Genomic DNA, 19,486 nt, shown 5'->3' on the forward strand with positions numbered 1-19,486 from the left:
GCAAATATGTTTATTAGTAAAATCTCCCTTAAAAAAAAATCTAGTAAGCATCTGACACTCCACATAGTCTGTTGTTTATTTCAAATTATTTGTGGTTTTAGAGACCATTAATAAATAATGCTCAATGGGATATGATCTCTCAGAGGTATATTTCCATTCGATTCAATATATATTTAAGAGCGTCATAATGGGAAAGTTCGGTGATAAGCTAGGAGTTAGGATAGAGGTAGAAACAGTACAAAGATAAATCACACATGTTCTCAAAGGACCTTACTAGGCTAGTGGGGCACAAACGATGATAATTTTAAACTGAATGGAATAGGTATTAGATGAGAAAAGCAAACAGTGATGGTTGCAAGAAATAGAAAGGCCTCAGTTCTGACCAAGAGAATGAGCTAGTGGCTCACCAAAGAAGTGGTATATGAGCAAGGCCAGGAAGGATCCTAGCACATATAGCCCAAAGTTGGTGGTCAAGGTGTGTATATCACATGGAAGAGTTAGCAAAGACTCTAAAATGTAGAAATTCTGCTTGTATTGAGAAAAAGTTTGGTGAGGGCTGGGTCTCAGGGAGAGAAGGAAAGGGAAATGGGCAAAGGCCACACACTGAGGAAAGTCTGAAGGCTATGCTGAGAAAGGTGATTTATATCATGGAACCAGTGCTTCCTAAATTTGCCCGAGCATCAGGATCTCTTCAGGTGCTTGTTAACAATAATAGATTCCCAGGTCCCACCAAAGACCCATCGAAAAGGCCTGGCAATCTGTGTTTTTAACAAAACACCCAATGCTTAGTAAATAAGGAAATCCTTACGCCCTACAGAGGCAACAGGGCAATAACATCCTTGTAACTATGTTTCAGAAAAAAGGCTACGAAGGAGAAAGGGAGATGTGGTGTGGCAGGTTAGCAAGCTACTGCAACAATACAGAACAGCTCTTCTCACAACACTTTACTGTGATATGCATCACCTGGGGGTCCTGTCAAACTCCAGGTTCAGATTCAGTAGGTCTGAGGCAGGGTATGAGCTTCGACATTTCTAACAAGCTCAGAGGTGATGCCCATGCTAGAACCACTCTTTGATTAGTAAGGAGGTAGATGAGAAGCATGACGCTGACAGTGGGAAGAGCAAGAAAGAGAGATATAAAGTGATAACAAATGGCAACATAGCACCATAAATTCGTATTTGCCTGCAACTGTGCAGTGAGTGATACATCGACTTAGTCGATAACCAAATAAAGTAACAATGGGCATATTACATCACATATTAAGCAAAGTAAAGCACATTATGAAATAGGTAAGACCAGAATAAATGAACATAAATGAAGTACTACTGTAAATGTAACAAGGGAACTCAGCATTTAAAAGAAACCTATAATGAATATTTACTAAAATTATTAATCACATTATGTTTCAGTGGCTTTATAATTTGAGATTTAATAGATACAAATCTATATTGATTTCCACAGTTTCATTTCAGTAAAAATATATATATATGTAATATATTATAGGCTATCTCCTTCCCAATAAAGGGGATGGGATGAACTTAGGATAACTTAAAGTAAAGGATATACATGTGATAAGGTTGAATAAAGCAAAACATCAAGGTAACAGAAAAATACCTAACCACAGTGCAATTATAATTCTGAAAATGGCACACCAATATGGGTTTGAGCTTCCTGGTTTTTCTTATCAAATGAATAAATTAAAGAAACAAAGAGGTCTCCCTTCCGCCCAAATTAAATTCCAAAGGAAGTTTCTCATTTGGGACCTAACATAAGGCAGCTAAACAATATAATGGATAAACTTCTCAATAATTTTCAGCAAATGCAAAAATTATATATTTTATAAGAATTGTCATAACATTGCTCACTATAAACGCTAAGGCCATGATACCAAATGGTAACTCAGTGATGGCCATGGGTGAGTTATGAGTCCAGACACGCAGCTGCCTATTGACAAAACTTGGTTAAGGCTAAAAGAGAGTAGATTGGGCACATATCTCTCTAAGTTCTTTCTTTAGCTGCTGTCTCATCTCTCAGCTCGATTTCAATGCAAGCTAGAGAGCAGACAGTGCGGCACAGGCCCAGCACACTGGTCGGCTGTCTGACTGGAAGAAATCACAGGCTTTGAAAACCACAGCTGGCAGGTTTGCCAGTCTGAGAAGTCAAACATACCAGACTTGTGAACTTGCCTGCCTGAAAGTCAAAGACACCTGACCAGCACCAGAGACAGTTCCTGCCAGAGCTCTGCACTAGAGGCAACAGTGTGGAGTGACAGTGGAATGACCCATATCCAGGTACATATCCCATCATTGCCATCACAAAACAAATCCCAGAAATGCTCCTGAGAGCACAGGCTTAAGGCATAACCACCAGGCCCAACAGCTACAAAACATCCTCAGGAATAGGCCACGAGGTACCACTCACTGTGCAGATATGCCCTGCACAAGGATGCCTGCTGAAGGAGGGCACTGGTGTAGGCGGCATCGTCGTGCAGGAATGGGCGCTTTTCTCTAATCTGCAAACTGGTTCTGAATAGGCTATAAATGGCCTTGTTCAGCAACGGAAATGACATGGCTGTGTGTGTTGCACGGCCCGGGCACTGCTCAACTCTAGGGAGTGACATTCACGGGGTATCTATGTAAATGGTTCCTCTCTTGCCCTCCAAGATGTGGCAGTCTAGATATATGGCCTTGTTTAGTAGTGACAGCTGGATAAACGAAAGATAATGGTTTCTGTTTTGACAATGATGAGTTGTTCTTTTTAAGTCATTAGCTATCAGGGTAAACTGACTCCTGGTCTTTATTTGAACGCTTCTTCCCTTTCTCTCTTTTGTCAATAGATTTTTTTTTCTCTCTCTAGCAAGAGGATATGCATCAACAAAGGACTCCATCAACCAGCCAAGCGTCTGCCTTCAGGTCAGCCTCCCTAGGCTCTCACTCCAGCCATGCCACCAGTCTGATTGTGTGAACTTAGGCAACTGAGCCTGAAGTCTAAATCCATTAAACAAGGGTAACAGTAATGCCCAGCTCTTACATGTTTGTGAGGATTATCTGAGCTGACTCATGCACATTGCTTAGCATAGTGTCTGGCACCAGTAAATCTAAGGTTTTATAAATATTCTTGTTTTAAACCAGGTGAGATTACAGTCTGTTCTAACTAAATGCCTCCTGCCTGTGTTACTTGCCGTGTCATTAAAATGCAGATGGGTCAGCATGAGCCAGCCATCACCTTTTCAGCCTCATCTCCTACTGTTCTCTCCCACCACCCTAGTCTGACTATTCCTCAGACTCACCAAACTTGTTCTTCTTTAGGCTCCTACATTTGCTATTCATCTGCCTAGAAATCGTTTCTTCCAGATGGATGATCCCTTCCTGTCAATCAACCTTCTGCTTAAATGTTCCTCCTCTAGAAGGCTTTCCTTGGCTATTCAATCTAAAAAATCTGTCTCCCATCCCTCTAATCCCTTGTGTTTACCTTATTCATAGCACTTACCACTATTCGGAATTATTTATTTGTCTGTTTGTTTATTGACTGTCTCCTCCACTAGAAAGTAAGGTGTATGAGAGCAGGGACTATGTCATGTTCACTGGCACCTAACCAGCAGCTCAGGGCAAGACTTCAGGCAAAGCAACGCTCTCACCTAAATAATAGTTGCACAAATGGGTCTCAGTGTAAATGAAATCATTTAGACATTGTCACTGTCTAAAAATTTAAATTCCTGGGATACCTCATAGTTCAGTAAATGCTAACTTTATTTCTTAAAATCTATATGTCTCTTTATTTGAGATAAGAAAATTATCTAGTTCACTACCAAGTGCAGAGAAGTTGCTTGACAAATCTGCTGTTTAAGCAGATGTTTAAAATCATGGGAAGAAATGTTAGCTGTTTGCCTTTTCTTTTTTTCTCCTTTTACTTTTACAACAACCCTAAGACAAGGGTTTGCCCCTGTTTGCCTTATCTCAATTTATCAATATAAAATAAATAGAAAGTAATCAGAATGTTTTTATTTTATACAAAACTAACAGAGAATTATGAATGGGTGTCACCCTTAAAAAGTAACTCCCATTTAGACACCAATAGTCTTCTACTGAAGGAAACTTTCTAAACCAATTTTGTCAGCTATATCTTATCTTTATTTGGTAACAATATTTCATATACCACAAATTTGACTCAGGAAATATAATTAATATAGAACCAAGACTTCAAGTCTTCATAGGAAGATTTATGCACTTTCAAATGATGATGCATGGTACTACAGGGAAGAATATCATATATTCTTAGGTCATCCTGGACGAAGCTTGATTTAATCCAAAATTGAAATGTCAGGAATAGGTATATTCCTTTTGTATAACAAATGTCAAGTTTCTTGACTTGTGGAGCTAAAGCCATACTCTCCTGTCCTCAAGTCCCTCACTACCCCCACTGCCTTCTTTTCCTTCAAAGCTCTCTCACTGCTTGTCCGCTTCCTCATGGCCTGCATTCCCCTCTAACAGACCTGGGTCAGGGCAGGGGCTTTGTCGTGTTCATGCTGTTTTCCCAGCAGCAAGCATACAACCTGGCAAACATCAGACTTTACGTAAATGACTTAATGAACCAGACCAAGTCTTCCATTTCTTGAGCAGATGTCTTAGGTTGGGTTACCACAGAAGTCAACTCTGAGACGAGGATATAAGTGAAAGTAGTTTTCAAAGTGGCCGATTAGGGAGCCTATTAGGAGCATGGGTAAGGAAGAACAGGAACGAAGAGCAGGAAGTGAGCCATGAAGGATGTGTTTCCATGCACTTCATTGTGGGCAATCAGGCTGCAAACCCGCCAGGGAGCTCCGGGAGACAGTGCAGAGCTTGCGGCAGGATCATCCCACCCGAGGGGTGAGGAGGCCGGACTCCTGGCAGCCCTCGGGTGAGGGCTGCTCCTGGGAGCTATGAACACTTTCGGCCTCCTTTGTACACCGGCAGCCCAGAGCAAGTTTTCAAAGACTCACAGGTACTTGCAGTCCAAAACTTTGTGGTTGGCATGCAGTAGCTACACGTTAGGCAAAGTTAAAGACTGGGAGGAGTGCTCGGGAGGAATCTGCACCAGGGCCCCAGTGGGTTGGGAAGACCGGCCTCCCAGAGAGAGGCGATTTGGGGCAGCTTGAAGCAGTGGCAGGGGCAGCCTGATGTATACGCCACTCTTCTCCCGGCTTGGCATTTGGTCTACTCCCCCGGGTCCGAAACCCTGGGGAAGAGTCCTCAAGTGGGAGTCTGTGAATTTCCTGTGATGTTACTTATACCCCAGGTTTAAGCGAACATTTATATAAGTTTCAGAAAACTTATTTAAAAGCAAATATTTTGTAGTATATTATTTCTCTTTTTATTTTAGTATAATTGTCTTATAACAGAAATTTTTAATTTTCTCTAGTCTAATCTTATGTCTTTTCTTTCTAATCTCTTTTACCCTTTCAAAACCCAAGAAATAAGAGCCCAACTTAATGGTGTTTTTGTTGTTGGTAGTGTGTCTTAAACATGTTTAAAGATAGATCTCGGGTTTAAGTTTATATATTTTTAATACACACATAGCTTAGTTTCATGTTAACACATAAGCTCATATTATCTTTTTCAAGGTTTATTTTCAAATAATACATATTTTTAAATATTTTTTCAAGATCTCAGTAAATTATTATTTGCAACATGTTCAAGGTTCGTTCATGAAATAGCATATATCAATATTTCTCTTTTTTTTATTAAAAGTTTTAAAGTGTTATTCAGGTAAAATTCATATAACATAAAAGTCACCCTTTAAAAGTATACAATTCAATGGTTTGTAGTATAGTCCCAAAATTGTGCAACCACCATAGCTATTTATTTCCATATATTTTCTTCAACCCAGAAAGAAAGCCCATACCCATTAGTAGTCTTCATTCTTTTTTATAGCCAAATAATATTCTACTGTATAAATCACCTTTTGTTTAACCACTCATCAGTTGATGGACATTTGCGCTGTTCTCACTTTTTGGCTGTATTGAATGATGCTACTATGAACACTCACACGTAAGTTTTGCTATAAACATATCTTTCATTTCTCTTGGGTGAATACATAGTAGAATTGCTGGGGCATATGGTACTCAATGTTTAACATTTTAAGGAACCAGCATACTGTTTTACAAAGTGGCTGTACCATTTTACATTACTAGCAATGTATGAGGGTTTCAATTTCTCTAAATCTTTGTTAACACTTATCATCATCCATCTTATTTACTCTAGCCATCTAGTGGGTGTGAAATTTTATCTTACTATGGTTTTGATTTATATTTCCCTAATGACTAGTGATGCCAACCATATTTACTTGTGTTTATTGGCTATTATATACGTTCTTTAGTTGACCAACTTTTGAGTCCTATGGTCCACTGGGTTTTTGATGTATATAATGTAATTTGCATACTCTGCCTACAGGTTTCAGAAGAATGTTTAAATAAATGTTGAAACTTTGAACTTAAGATAATTTAAAGTTTTCTCTATGACTTTCAAAGGATTTATAATTTATAATTTAAATTAAGTTAAATTTAAAACTAGTCTGTAAATCTCCCTAAATATCCAGTTTATTAAAACAAAAACACAAGACTCCTAAATCCTACCTTTTAGACCACCGGTAGCAGGCTCTTCCCTGACCACAGCAATTCAAGCCTGGTATCCTGTGTCCCCCGGATCTTTTCATTATCATGCCTTCTCTGAAAAAGACATCAAGTTAACCCATCATCTTCAAATTTCCAACTCACTCTTAGCTAATACAGCCTTCCAACTTGGGGCTAAATAAACTGTTCCATTCTCAAATGACTTTCCTCCCCACTCTTTCCTCCTTCACCCTCAAATAGCTCAGGACCATATTGGCTAGGATGAGTACTCCAGCAGCTAATCTTTAAAGCACTCTGGTCAAATGGAGACCTGTTGGCAATGGGGGCAGAATAATTCTGTTGTGCGCACTGCAGGACCTTAAGCATCTTGGCTTTTGGTTATAAACACGGAGTTTTTCCTCGTCATTGTAATAGACTCAAAGAGACCCCACACATTGTCGAACACCTGCATGGGGATAGTTCAGCTGCTGCTGAAACCTTGAAGGTGCTCACCCACAAATGCCAAAGCATTTCTGCACCACTTCACCTACAGTTCTAGAACCAAGCCATGCAAAGACAGTAAAGCAAAACTCTGAGCTTTGGAAAGAGAAAGATCTTGATTTTGAAAGATGTGAAAAGAAATAACTATAATAATGGCTAAACAAAAGAAATATTTTAAAACAACCACTAACAGTAATTTTTAGTAAAAAAGTTAAGCTCTTTGTAATATCAGGATCTCATATTTTCATTAAAATGAATACTTGAAATCATTAAGTAAATTAGAATCCTGTTACATAACATACATTTTACACAGTATTGTTTTTAGTCATGAAAACAAGTGATAAACGGCTTTCATATGTGATTAGAAGAAGAGATTTTTTTTTAAATGAGATATAATTGACATATAACATTACATTAGTTTCAGGTATAATATTGATCCAACATTTTTACACTAAATGGGAAATAATCACCACAATAACTCTAGTTAACATCCATCATGACACAGTTACAATTTTTTTCTTGTGATGAGAACTTTTATGATCTACTCTCTTTCAGATATATAACATAGTATGTTTGATTTCTAATGCTTTCAAAATATATAATACGGTATGTTTGATTTTTAATGCTTTCTTTCACACATCATATCTGCTACCTGTATTAACATTCCAACTGCTGGGTTAGAGAAGACCAGTGCTGTATGCACTTTCAAGACACAGGCTGGAGCAGTTACTACTGTTGTTTAATGTAGTGAGATACTTTGTTTTGTATAAAGAGATCCTCTCTGTTGCTCTGACTCTGTTAGGGGGACAAAAGAAACTAGCAGTGAAACCAGGTGAGTTCTATCATCACAGCATGACAATAAATATTAATGCTTATCAACTTTTATACTTCTCTCTAAAGATCCAACACAGGAACTTACATGCCCTTTGGTCCCAAATCATGGATGAAAGACAGCTGGCTTATATCAAGGAATTCTGTCTGAAAAGAGGCCAAAAATCCATACTTTAAAAAGTCAGAAAAAAGAAATTTATGCCTTCAAAAAACCATACATTAGGTACCGCTATGTGTAAACACATCTGGGATACTCTACAGATGACATAGATCAATGACAATGGTATTGCCCTAAAGAGTACAGATTAAAAAGTATGTAATTAAAACACAACCAAGAATGTGATGTGTACTCTAAGATGTAGCGACAAAATGCTCAAGAGGTGGTGGAGATAGAGTTTACTCCCAAAATTTGTTTGTGTTTGTTTGTTTTTGTTGCTGGGGAAGAGAATTGTGTGGCTCAGTGTACACACAAACAATTAAAGCCTGTGAGAAGGCAGTGATGTTGGTGCCAGATTTGGAAAATAAACTAGACTTGCCATGTGGAAATAAGAGATGAAAGGGGACACAGAACAGGAAAGGTATAACGAGGTCATTGGATACACCATTGGGCTAGAGTGAAAGATGAAGGAGAGTAACAGAAAATTAAATAGCAAAGTAAAGTGAGGAGAGAGGCCTTTGAACATCAGCAATACCAGAATACTCTAATACAAACATTAAATTATATGTAGGTATAATGTAAAAATAATTATTTTTATTGAGTGTAAAGGAAGAGAATTTTCAGTCTACCATCACTATATGAATTATGAGATTAAAAACTATAAAAATTATAATAACAACATCAATGGCTAACATTTACTGAGAGCTTAATATCTGTTTGTTCTGTACTAGGCATTTTTCACTGTTTATCTCAAACTTCTCTGAAATAGCTGCTATTTTTCATACTGTACAAAAGAGGAAACTGAGGTTTAGAGCAGGGGTAGGCAAAGAGACAGTAAATGTTTCAAGCTTTGTGAACCATGTAGTTAAACTACTGTAGCAGGAAAGCAGTCATAGAGAATACATAAATTAATAAGCATGGTTGTATTCCATAAAAACTTTATGAATTTAATACAATATTTTATATTAAAAATACTGCAAATTCATTAAATTTTACTAAATTATATTAAAATATGAAGTTAATATAATTTTTATGTCATGAAATAGTATTCTTCTTTTGATTTTTTTCTATACTTAAAAATGTAAAAACTATTCTTAGCTCATGGACCATAAAAAAACAAGCTATGTGTTAGATTTGATCCATGGGCCATAGTTCACCAACTTCTGTTTAGAAAAGTTAACGAAATTGTCCAAGATCACAAAATTAGCAAGAGGTAGATTAAGAATATGTTAGACCAGTCAGTATCCCCAAACCTAAGCTACAAAAGCAAAAAGTCATTCAACATTTATCTTACTCAAAGTGAGCAACTTTATTCTAAGCTGGGTGAGGGCTAGATGCAAACATGGAGGCACAGAGGGGAAAACCAATAAACATTATGTAATTCTTAGCATAGTCAGAAGTTTTACCTCATGTGCACCTTGAAACAACTATAGTTGTAGTTATTAGACATCATTTTGTATAAAAAGAAATTATTTTGCTCTTAGTTCACAGAATTTTTTTTTTAAATAGCCACAGAAAGCCTGGATCTGCCAATGGTCTTAGACCATGTCAATAATAGCCATACTAGAAAAATCAAAGACAAAAAATATCTGTTCCTGGCATCAAGAAAACAAGACATGGAAAACACTCACCATCAACAAAGTCCTACGGGAAGAACCATAGCAGTTACAAATGAGAGAAGTTATAGAGATAGAGTGACTACTTCCTAGTTGATGTGACATCTCAGAGGCTTGTAAATGGAATTAATAAAAATGAAACACAACAGTTTTCCTTTAAGCTTTACACATGATTGGAAATATTTCATATTAACTTTGTAAGAAAAAAACTACAAATCTTTCAGACCTGTCAGTCCTTGCAAGCATTTTAATTAAATGCTTGCATTTCTTTCTTAGAATTATTTGAGGAAGTATTCAAATTTCAAAAAGATTTTAAAATCCCAAATAAAACGTATCTTCACACTAAATTCTTTATAAGGATTTTAAAAGTCAGGGTCTTTACATTTCATTTCTTATATAAAACATAGTGATTTAGTACCATGCATTTTTTATCTGGGTTGTGGAAATGCTTTCTAATTGGAAAATGTAGTAACACATACTAGAAGCGACACTGCAGACTCCGAGCCACAGAACCCAAAATGTTCTAAAATCCTAAGCCACAGCTCTCATTTTATCTCTAGGGAGCAAAGAGAAAATGTCATCTCTAGTTTACAATGGAAGAAACCACTACAGAGGTGTGACTAATTTATGCAAAGTCAAGGAACAATTGAATTGAAGACTAGGAAATAAAAAGCAAATATCAAAGAAACCACTTATCTAACACCTGGACTTTTTTTTTTGTTCACGTAGCTCTTATCATTAGAAAGTTGACAACAGAAATATTCTTTGAAATAATTCAGAAAGCATAACTTTAGAACACCATAACAAAACTGCTAAGTGTAAAGAATTTCATGCAAATTAAAAAGTACAGTGAACGGCCATGCTACCCTGAACAAGCCTGATCCCATCCGATCTTGGAAGCTAAGAGGGTCGTACTTGGATGGAAGACCACCTTGGAAGACCAAGTGTTGTAGGTGAAAAAATTAAAAAATAAGGGATTGTCAGCTGACAAGGTCCTTGCAATCTGTGAGGTCGATCAAGGGTTGCCTCGCATAAAAAAACAAAAACAAACAAACAAAAATACTACACATTGACAATGCAGAAAATTTTAAGGAGTGCATTACTATAAAATTATATTATCCTAATGGTTTAGTAAAGTTTGACTAAAGAGAGATTTCAAGAAAAAACTGGCTCTATTTTAGAGAAAATGACGAATATCTGGCAATAAATGTTCTAATACAGATTTATCAGATTGCAAATAAATGTGGCAAGGTCAATTTAGAAGCAAACCTAAATAATGCGATATGAAATTTAACAAAGATTGTGTTATCCAGACATTTCGGTGCACCTTTACTGATAAGAATTCTGTTCTCCGTTTGGGCAAGTGATTCTCAGCAATAAGAATTTAATGATTAATTTAGCCTGACAATATTTCATAAGGCTTATTGATCTCTCGAATAATGTGCTAATGAATACCTTTTTATTTCCCCCAAAGGAACTTGTAAAAAGTACAATTAAATGTTAGGGAAACAGGGAAGCAAAGGGTTCCTATGCCAAGGAACAAGCAACAGGAAGTCCTGGAAATTACCTGGCAATCACATACACACCACTTTCCTACCCCATCTTGGTAACAGAGGAGGCATCCCCTTAATTCCTGAGGTAGCAAAAATTCAAACAAGTGGCTTGAATCAGAAGCAAGGAAAACAAGAACATGGAGTTGGGTGGTGCCCTTGTAGTAAGAACAGGAGATGGGCTCAACTACTCTGGGAAAGGCTGCCTTACAGATAAAACAACACAGCTCCGGAGAAAACAAAGACAGCTAATCTGTGGAGAAAACCGTAGAGGCTGGAACAAGGCCTGTGGACTTTCCCAGCTCTAAGACTCAATCATGAGAATGGTAACACTTCCCTTAATTTGCAGATGTTGTTGTTTAAATCGGTACAGCTTTCCTCTGCTGGTGTCTTTATTATCTTTACCCACTCTTCCCCTTGAGCTAAATTTATTCATCTTACAAAGCAAGAGAGAGGTGAACTTAGTGTTACTTATCTGTAGGATGTTTATCCTCAGGTTCCTTACCTCCAAGATGGAGATTTCAAGTTAATTACTATCTTGGAGATAAGGAATTTGAGTTATAGGAGTCAGATGATTTACGTGAAGTTAGCAATATCATCCTATTGGCTTAGGGCCCTTCTCTTAGAAATTATGCATTTTGTTCCATTTCTAGATTTGAATTTTCAGTCAGGAAAGAAGTGCATTTATTGTTTCTAATGACTCCTCCTTAAATTCCCTGGAAGATAACAAGCATTTTCCAGTTAGTAATATAAGTGCCCAGCTAGTAGTACAATTCAGAACACGAAAGAAATCCTGTTTGGGATGTTATATGATACCGTACAATTGAATAATATTTCTTTTTAAAAACATGCTTATGCCTTGAGAAGAGGCCAAATACATTTATTCCCATTTGACAAATGAGAATGGAAAACAGAATAAATAACCAATAATCTCTGGGGAAACGATCTGATGTTAAATCTACTAAAACACTATAAGGCCTTGCTTTTCAGAACCTCAAGGAGGCGAAAAGGAATAAAAATAAAGGAAGTCTTCATACTCTTGGAGGAAAAGGAAGTTTCTAACACAACCATTGACAATATAAAAGTAGGAAGAGAAAGCTGTCCGTGTCTAATTTCATTAAAATTTTACTAAAATTAGGGACATGATCCTATGTGATCCCTTGACCTACAAGCCATGATCCTAATGGCCTAAGGACCTAAATTCCTTTCCAATAGATCTGTTTCACACTTACAAAAATATAAATCAATTACACGTGATTATATAAAAGTAACTTTTAATATGCTTTTTACAGACAGGAGTTTTAATACTTCTCACAATTATCAAGGGATATACATAGAGCCAACCTAATTTCATAAATGAGACAGTAGCTTGTAAATCTTGTCTCTAGGCCAGATTATATTTGGTATAAAAGGAAAATAATGTTAGAGAATTAAGACAGATCAAACTGTATCCTATGCTTAAATCATTTTGGAGAGTTCCACTGTTGGGAATAATTTAAGCAGCCATCAAAAACTAGGAGTAACATAGATTCCAGTACTATGAAATATTTGGAAGACATTCTGAAATTTCTAAATACAACATGGGTCAACTTTGGAAAATTTTTTATGATTGGGAAAGAAATCAAAATAAACATTTTTTAAAATGTAAACATTCTTTAATCAACATCAGAATCCAAAATGTAATAATGTACATAGAAAGAGAAGACTAACTCAGAAAGTACTGTTCTAGAGCCAAAAGAAATAGGAAAAGTAAAGTCACAGGAAGGCAGAAAAGTGAAACAAATAGAAAATTATTGCATAGTGGTACTAGTACATATCTGAATAATTCCCTATTAAAGAAAACAGCATATCTGATTTCAGAGAACACGACAGGAAGCAGTATTTTTAGTAATAAGAGCAGTAATATCTTATTTGTTACAATCTTCCAAAGTTGCACATTCCTGAGACCTAAATGGGAAGAAATCCTATCGTGCTTCTCTTGAGATCCCCTGGTTGGATCCAAATATTGGGTTTCCCTAGAAAACTCCCATCCAGAATTATGAAACCATAGAAGCTCCCTCAAGTCCATCAAACATCACAGGGCAAGCTGGCCAAGAAAGTGGGCCATGGTCAACCCGGGTCATTTGTGCATAAAAGGAGACCTGCTGGGTGCATGCCCCAGCCTGCAAATAATATGTGGGCAGGTGGCAAGGGAGCAGCAGCAAGTCACCGAAATACTCCAGAGTCAAGGTGCTCTTGCTTCCTCTCCTAAATATATAGCGGGCTTCCCTCTCTCTGTTTAGTATTTATGTGACACTATTCTCTAAACTGGAGGCCAAGTCACAACTGCTCCTACTCTTAGGTTCTGCACAGACATGACATATTCAACCCTGCAGCTACACAGTTCATACAAACACGGACACAAACTATAATAATCCACTGCATTCTCAGATATCTGGACATTTAAATAATTGAATCCTAACCCTTTCGAAACACTGCATCTTCAAGGGCCTCTAAGGAAGCAGAGTTCATTGTCTGTGAAGCCCGCTCACTCCTGTTTGTGCTGCTGTGTGCCTCCCAGCGGCTTCAAAGCCCCACCACCTCTTATTGCCCAAGACTTTCTTTTCTCCCTAGCTTTTCCCATGCGTCTCACTTTCACATGAAAAGACACGCCTTTTATAAGCATCACAAGCCAATCAGATGGCAATGGCAGTATGATCTGTACAATCTTTGGGTATTCAACTCTGCTCAACTGTTTTCAACACTTCCTACTTAATGTTTTTTTCTGCAGGCTTAGAAATGCTCTGGGACATTATTCTGGAAGCATAAAGAAAAAAGGAGGTTGATTTCTAGGCAATCTAGCCTGTAGCAGCATTTCAAGTTCATTTAAATCTATTGTTATAAATATATTATTATATTTACTATTTTTAAAATAGCATCACCATAACTTAAATCCTTACTGTCAAATAAATTTTGTATTCATTGCATTTACTTTAAAGCAAGGAATTATGCTGAAGTGGATATAAGCGCTTGTGCTAATAAAATGATCCAAAATTTAGCTGACAATTTATGATTTTATAAATTACTTCAAAATTAAAATAACTAAATAGTACTTACTGTTGCATGATAGTTTCTATACATGGGCATTTTTAGTAATTTTGTCAAGTAATCTTCCAGCTGTTTCTGCAATGCAAATATTTTAGGTAAGAGATAATATCACACTTAGAGAAAAATTCTAAAGTTAATGACAATAATATGATCAGTCCATCTTAACTTCTGTAAGTTATTCAATGACTTTTTAATATTGTCACTGGATAAGTAATCCTGAATAGAGTTAAGAAGTTATTTCCACAGTTCCCTTGAACCATTATTTAAATCTCTTCTTGCTATTTAATTTTTCACACGCTTGGGTTTTTTATAAACTGCTGACAAGGGCCCAGCTGATTATTCTATAGTTACTAGGACAGGACTTGGCCATAGTAAGTGGTTTTAAAGCATTTGTTAATTTTATCAAAGAACTGCATTTCCTCACTTCCAACACTGAATTTACTGGAATATATACTGCAATTTTTAAAATAGATTTTCAGGAGGAAAAAAGGAGGGAGGTTAAGTTAAAAAAGACTTTCTAGTAAGTTGTACCCTGATTTCAAATATGTCAACATGTGAGGGAAAGATGTCAACTACTGACTGTGATCCACTCTGAAGCACTAACTGTTAAAGCCACAGTGTATCATTTTCAACTGCGCTTACATATATACACAAGTAACTCCACACTATACAATTTTATTTATCTAGGTATCTTTGGAAATTTGTATTCCAGATCCCTAAAAAGATTTCAAACAAGATGACAACAACAAAGTAGAAATCAAGCATCTCCTTCACAACATAGAATTTCCACATTACAAAAGAGAACTGACGTTTGTTAATTTTCTAGTAAAAAAAATTAGTCTTCTATGTAACAATGTATTACTGCAGCCGAGCAGGCAGTAGTGTCACTCCTCCTCAGGCTTCTGTCCTATTGTTGTGCATGTCTGTGTCTCTGTCTTACCCTTCAGACCCAACTGCTCCATCTATAGTTGAGAAATGAGATTTTACATATATTTAAGACAAGCTACTGAAAATTCTGAAGCAAACATATAGAAATACACAATTTTAAAAGACTGGATCTCAAAACCCTCAATTAGGAGTTCAATCTTGACTCATAACGAGCTCAAACAGGTTCCTGCCGGTAGGACGGCTTCTTCATCATATGACTCCTAACAAAGATACTCTCCCTCTTCTGGAAAAATGCAGGGTCAGAATCGCTCAGAGAAGAAGAGGCTGCCTAACTAGCTCCAGAGAAGCAAAACCAGCCTAGGTGAGGCTCAGTGGGAGAGAGAAATTGCAGCCGGACCCACCTGAACCCTCTGCAGATACTATGTTTCTACAGCGGTGCAAATGATGTTCAGAACAACAGAACAGTGAAGGACTTACCCTTCTACCAAAAAATTGTTCTTCTCTTATCGTGTTTTCAGAAGAACTGGGCAAACTTGGCATCTCTCGAGGCTCTTCTTTGACATTCTGTCTTCTAACTGTGTGTCTAAAACATACACATGCACACACACACAATGCAAACATTATTAGAATAGACTTTGAGCCATGACTCTGTAGTATCTTTCATGAGATAGCTCATTGTTAGAAGAGCCTAATAGAAAATATCCACCAACAGTGAACTAGTTAACCCATGATATGAATAAAATACTCTTTCCACCCAACTTGGACACTAAAATAACTTTATAATTAATTCTGAAACAGTTACCTTTTGGTGGGAATGGGGATTCGGATAAAGGCTTTGTACTTGAGCAGCTCTCTGTGAAATTCTTGAAAGTGCTTGAATTTCCTTTTAACTTGCCATTTAAATTCCCCATGTGTCAATTCAATAGTGTAAAGGTTGATGCTTCGTACCTATAGTGATAAATAAAAACGGTTAGTGTTTTAGATAACAACAAAGATTCTGAAATCTCTTCATGAACAATAGCTAATAAGTAACATGGAAGTACCCTTAAATCCAGCCTACTTTATTATGTGTCAGTAAAATGTTTTCAAAATCAATCAATTACAGAATAATGGTCTCTTAAATGTTCACCTTATAATATACAAAAGACAAACTCAGAATCACACCAAAGACAAACTCTCACAAATCCCATTGCTCCACACACACACACACACACACACACACACTTTCTCTCTCTCTCTCTCTCTCTCTCTCTCTCTCTCTCTCTCTCTCTCTCTCTCTCTCTCTCTTTCTCTTTCTCTCTCTCTTTCTCATGCATGCACACTTGAAATAAAAAACCAAGTAAAGGAGACAATGAGTAAAGGCCCTAATGAACCATCAGGGGATTCCAAAAGTATAAGCAGTGAGAAGACAGCTGGACGGGGAGAAAGAGAAGCTGGAGTAAATGGATTCCAAGAGCACCCTCTCAGCCCACTTCTTGCCCTTCACACATGACATTATATCTTCTTCTGAAATGCATTCTAAGGCCCATCTTTGTCTACAAAACAGCCCTGTCCTAAAACACCACCAGTGACCTTGAAGGTACAGGTACAGGCTATTAGAAGAAAGGAGGAAAAGATCTTTCTACACACAAAATATTTCCCTAACAACTTAACTAAAATGAATCTCCATTTAAAAATTTAAAAACAGAAATAAAAAATAAATAAATAAATAAATAAATAAATAAATAAATAAATAAATGAAATTGGAGAATAAAAAAATAAATGAATATTTCTTATTAAAATGCCAATATATCTTGGTGACTAATGAATTATTTCAAACAGAAGAGCTAACGGACTGGGGAGATGGGAGTTTTAACATAGTAGAAGGTGTCAGTAGACAGAGAGATTTATAATGCATAAGAGGTACTGAAGGAAGCTCTCATGGTGTGTCTGGGGGAGGGGAGCTGGGGAGGATTTAGGCACCACAGATGTTGGAGGTGGGTGAAAGTAAATGTCTCCTACTCTGCTGGTTCATCCAGGATCTGGGATCAGCAGCCCCATGGTGATTCCTAGCCTGGGGCCATTCATTACCAATGTTTGGCATATGTTGCAAAATTTTAAATCATGATCACTCTGTGTATATAGTTTATAAAACAAGAGCACAAGAGTCAATATAACTTGAGCTCTTAAATTTGGAATCCAACCATATTGTGGATAAACATTCAAATCTAGCACTTGCTTTGTTCTTAGTTAGGATTCATGACAGTTACTACAACCAGAAGCTGAAGAAATTGAGTTCTTGGGTTCAATATTATATGCTGTCTTTCACCTTGGCTAACATATAAGCATCATCTTGCATCGTTTCACAGAAAAAGATGCAGAAAAACTCAAAATGGTCAGAAACTGTACATTCAAGTGAAGAATTCTTAATTTAAGATAAATGAGAAAAATTACATAATGGGGCAAGCTGCCACATTTCCCAGAATATTTCCCAGTCTGAGAAAACTGAATAGCTACCAAACATTGCAAATGCCAAGTTTTATTCCTCACACAGAAACCCGAAATTTTGTAAACTAAATTTCTTAGCAATTGTGAGGCAGGCTGTGATACAATGGAAACAGGCTGCCACATCATTTTTAAGATTGTAAAAGTTTGAAACCCTGTGGTGCAGCCTACCAGCTGTGAAGCCTCAGCCAAGTGTCACTTCTGTTAGAAAACATCCCAGCAGAATTACTGGAATTCTTGGGAACTGGAACAATTCGAGGAGTTTTAATAAACAGACTATGAAGGTGTGATAGGATAAGAAAACCACAAAGAGAGTCCCCTTTACCTGGGACTTGTGGAGGCGTCCCTAGTCCTGAAAGGCCAAGTGGCAGGATAAAGAGCTAGCACAGGAAGGAGAGAGCCATGCAAAAAGGGCTGCTGTGGCTGGAAGAGGGGTACCTTTGGTCAAGGGACACGGTCAGCCCAGGTGACCTCAATCTCCTATCTGGGCTCTCAAGCATCTAAGTGTTATCACAGGACAAAGGCAAAGACCAGGGTGAAGCAGGGTGTACAGAGGAGCTGGAGGAGCAAGTGGAAGATCTCTCGCCTGGGAGAGCGGGAGATGACATCCGTTATCATGGGGTTGTCACAAGAGTGAACTGAGAAGTCCTCGGCCATGAGCTAGCGCATAGAATGTATTCAGTCATCAGGAAAGGGGTTCTTTTTATTTACCTGGAATCACATTCTAACTGCATGGATTTAGTTCATATTTTTTAGTAAATGAAACTCTAAGTGGGATAAAGACGACCCTTAGCTTTCTCGCGCAGACTGATTTAAAACAGAACTAAACCAAACTCACTTGACTAAGAGAAGAGTATATGCAAAGAGAAGTCTATGGTTTGATTGCTTAAATATTTAGCTTCATTAATAACTTTAGGAGATACCTAGTAATCATATATAGTATTATATAGTATATATTTTTATAATACAATATATAATATAGTTATATAAGTATAATACTATGTATTAGTATTATTGAGTCTTCATAACAAACCTATAAGGTAGGCACTATTTATTCGGATGAGGAAAATGAGAAACAGAGAGGTTAAGTAACTTGCAGGAGATCACAATGCAAATACAGGACTTAAACCAGCAGTCTGGCTCTGGAGTCTGTGCATTTAACCCCCACATGTCACCACCTCTCACTCTAAAAGCTGGTAGGCAGAATAAGAAGGCAAAGGTCATCTTAGAGACATTTCTAGATGATGGTACTCAACGGTATACAGGGAGATATGGACCCAACACACAGGAAGAGCCTAAAGGAAAGGCAGGACACCAACATGGGTGTAAACTAGGAGTCAACATATGCACGGACTGGTCAGGAGAGAGCACTAGGCAAAGTTATCAGGATCCAGGCAGCACATGCCACCCTCCAAAAGACAAGGAGGAAGGAAAGGCAAAGCCTGTCCAGGCAGAAAGGTTACACTAAACTTCCCCTGAGGCAGGAGAAAATGGTGGCCTACTCTGGTGGCCAGAGCTTATCCTGAAGGGACAAAGGCCACTACCCTGCAGCAACACTCCCTATCCATCAGACCTGACAACTGCAAAACCAGGCAATCGCAGCAAATGTTTCTCCTAGTCCAGTTCATTTCAAAGGGTGCAGCTTTGCTTGATGAAGGCGTTTTACTCCCAGTGCCATTCCAGCACTCAAAGGGAAAAATATGTGAATGGGGCCTAAAGGACAGGTGCCAGGAACAAATCAGAGAGGTGGAGCATGCCAGCAGAAGTCTCTCGGCAGTACTTTTGT

General features: G+C 37.5%; 1 protein-coding gene across 6 annotated transcripts in view; it reads right to left on the reverse strand.

Annotated features, from left to right (window-relative positions):
- The window catches only part of PLD1 (phospholipase D1), a 175,835-nt gene that overhangs the window by 87,834 nt on the left and 68,515 nt on the right, over positions 1-19,486 (reverse strand). For all 6 annotated transcript variants that reach the window (XM_036218563.1, XM_036218566.1, XM_036218560.1 and 3 more), the window contains exons 4-8: positions 16,019-16,164; positions 15,694-15,799; positions 14,338-14,403; positions 8,007-8,065; positions 6,611-6,703 (exon numbers count right to left, since the gene is read on the reverse strand). In XM_036218563.1, coding sequence (XP_036074456.1) covers positions 6,611-6,703; positions 8,007-8,065; positions 14,338-14,403; positions 15,694-15,799; positions 16,019-16,164 — 470 coding nt within the window. The remainder of the gene's footprint in view (positions 1-6,610; positions 6,704-8,006; positions 8,066-14,337; positions 14,404-15,693; positions 15,800-16,018; positions 16,165-19,486) is intronic.

Source organism: Rousettus aegyptiacus, unplaced genomic scaffold (genome assembly GCF_014176215.1).
Source record: "Rousettus aegyptiacus isolate mRouAeg1 unplaced genomic scaffold, mRouAeg1.p scaffold_m13_p_4, whole genome shotgun sequence".
In the NCBI taxonomy this organism is placed as follows: domain Eukaryota; kingdom Metazoa; phylum Chordata; class Mammalia; order Chiroptera; family Pteropodidae; genus Rousettus; species Rousettus aegyptiacus.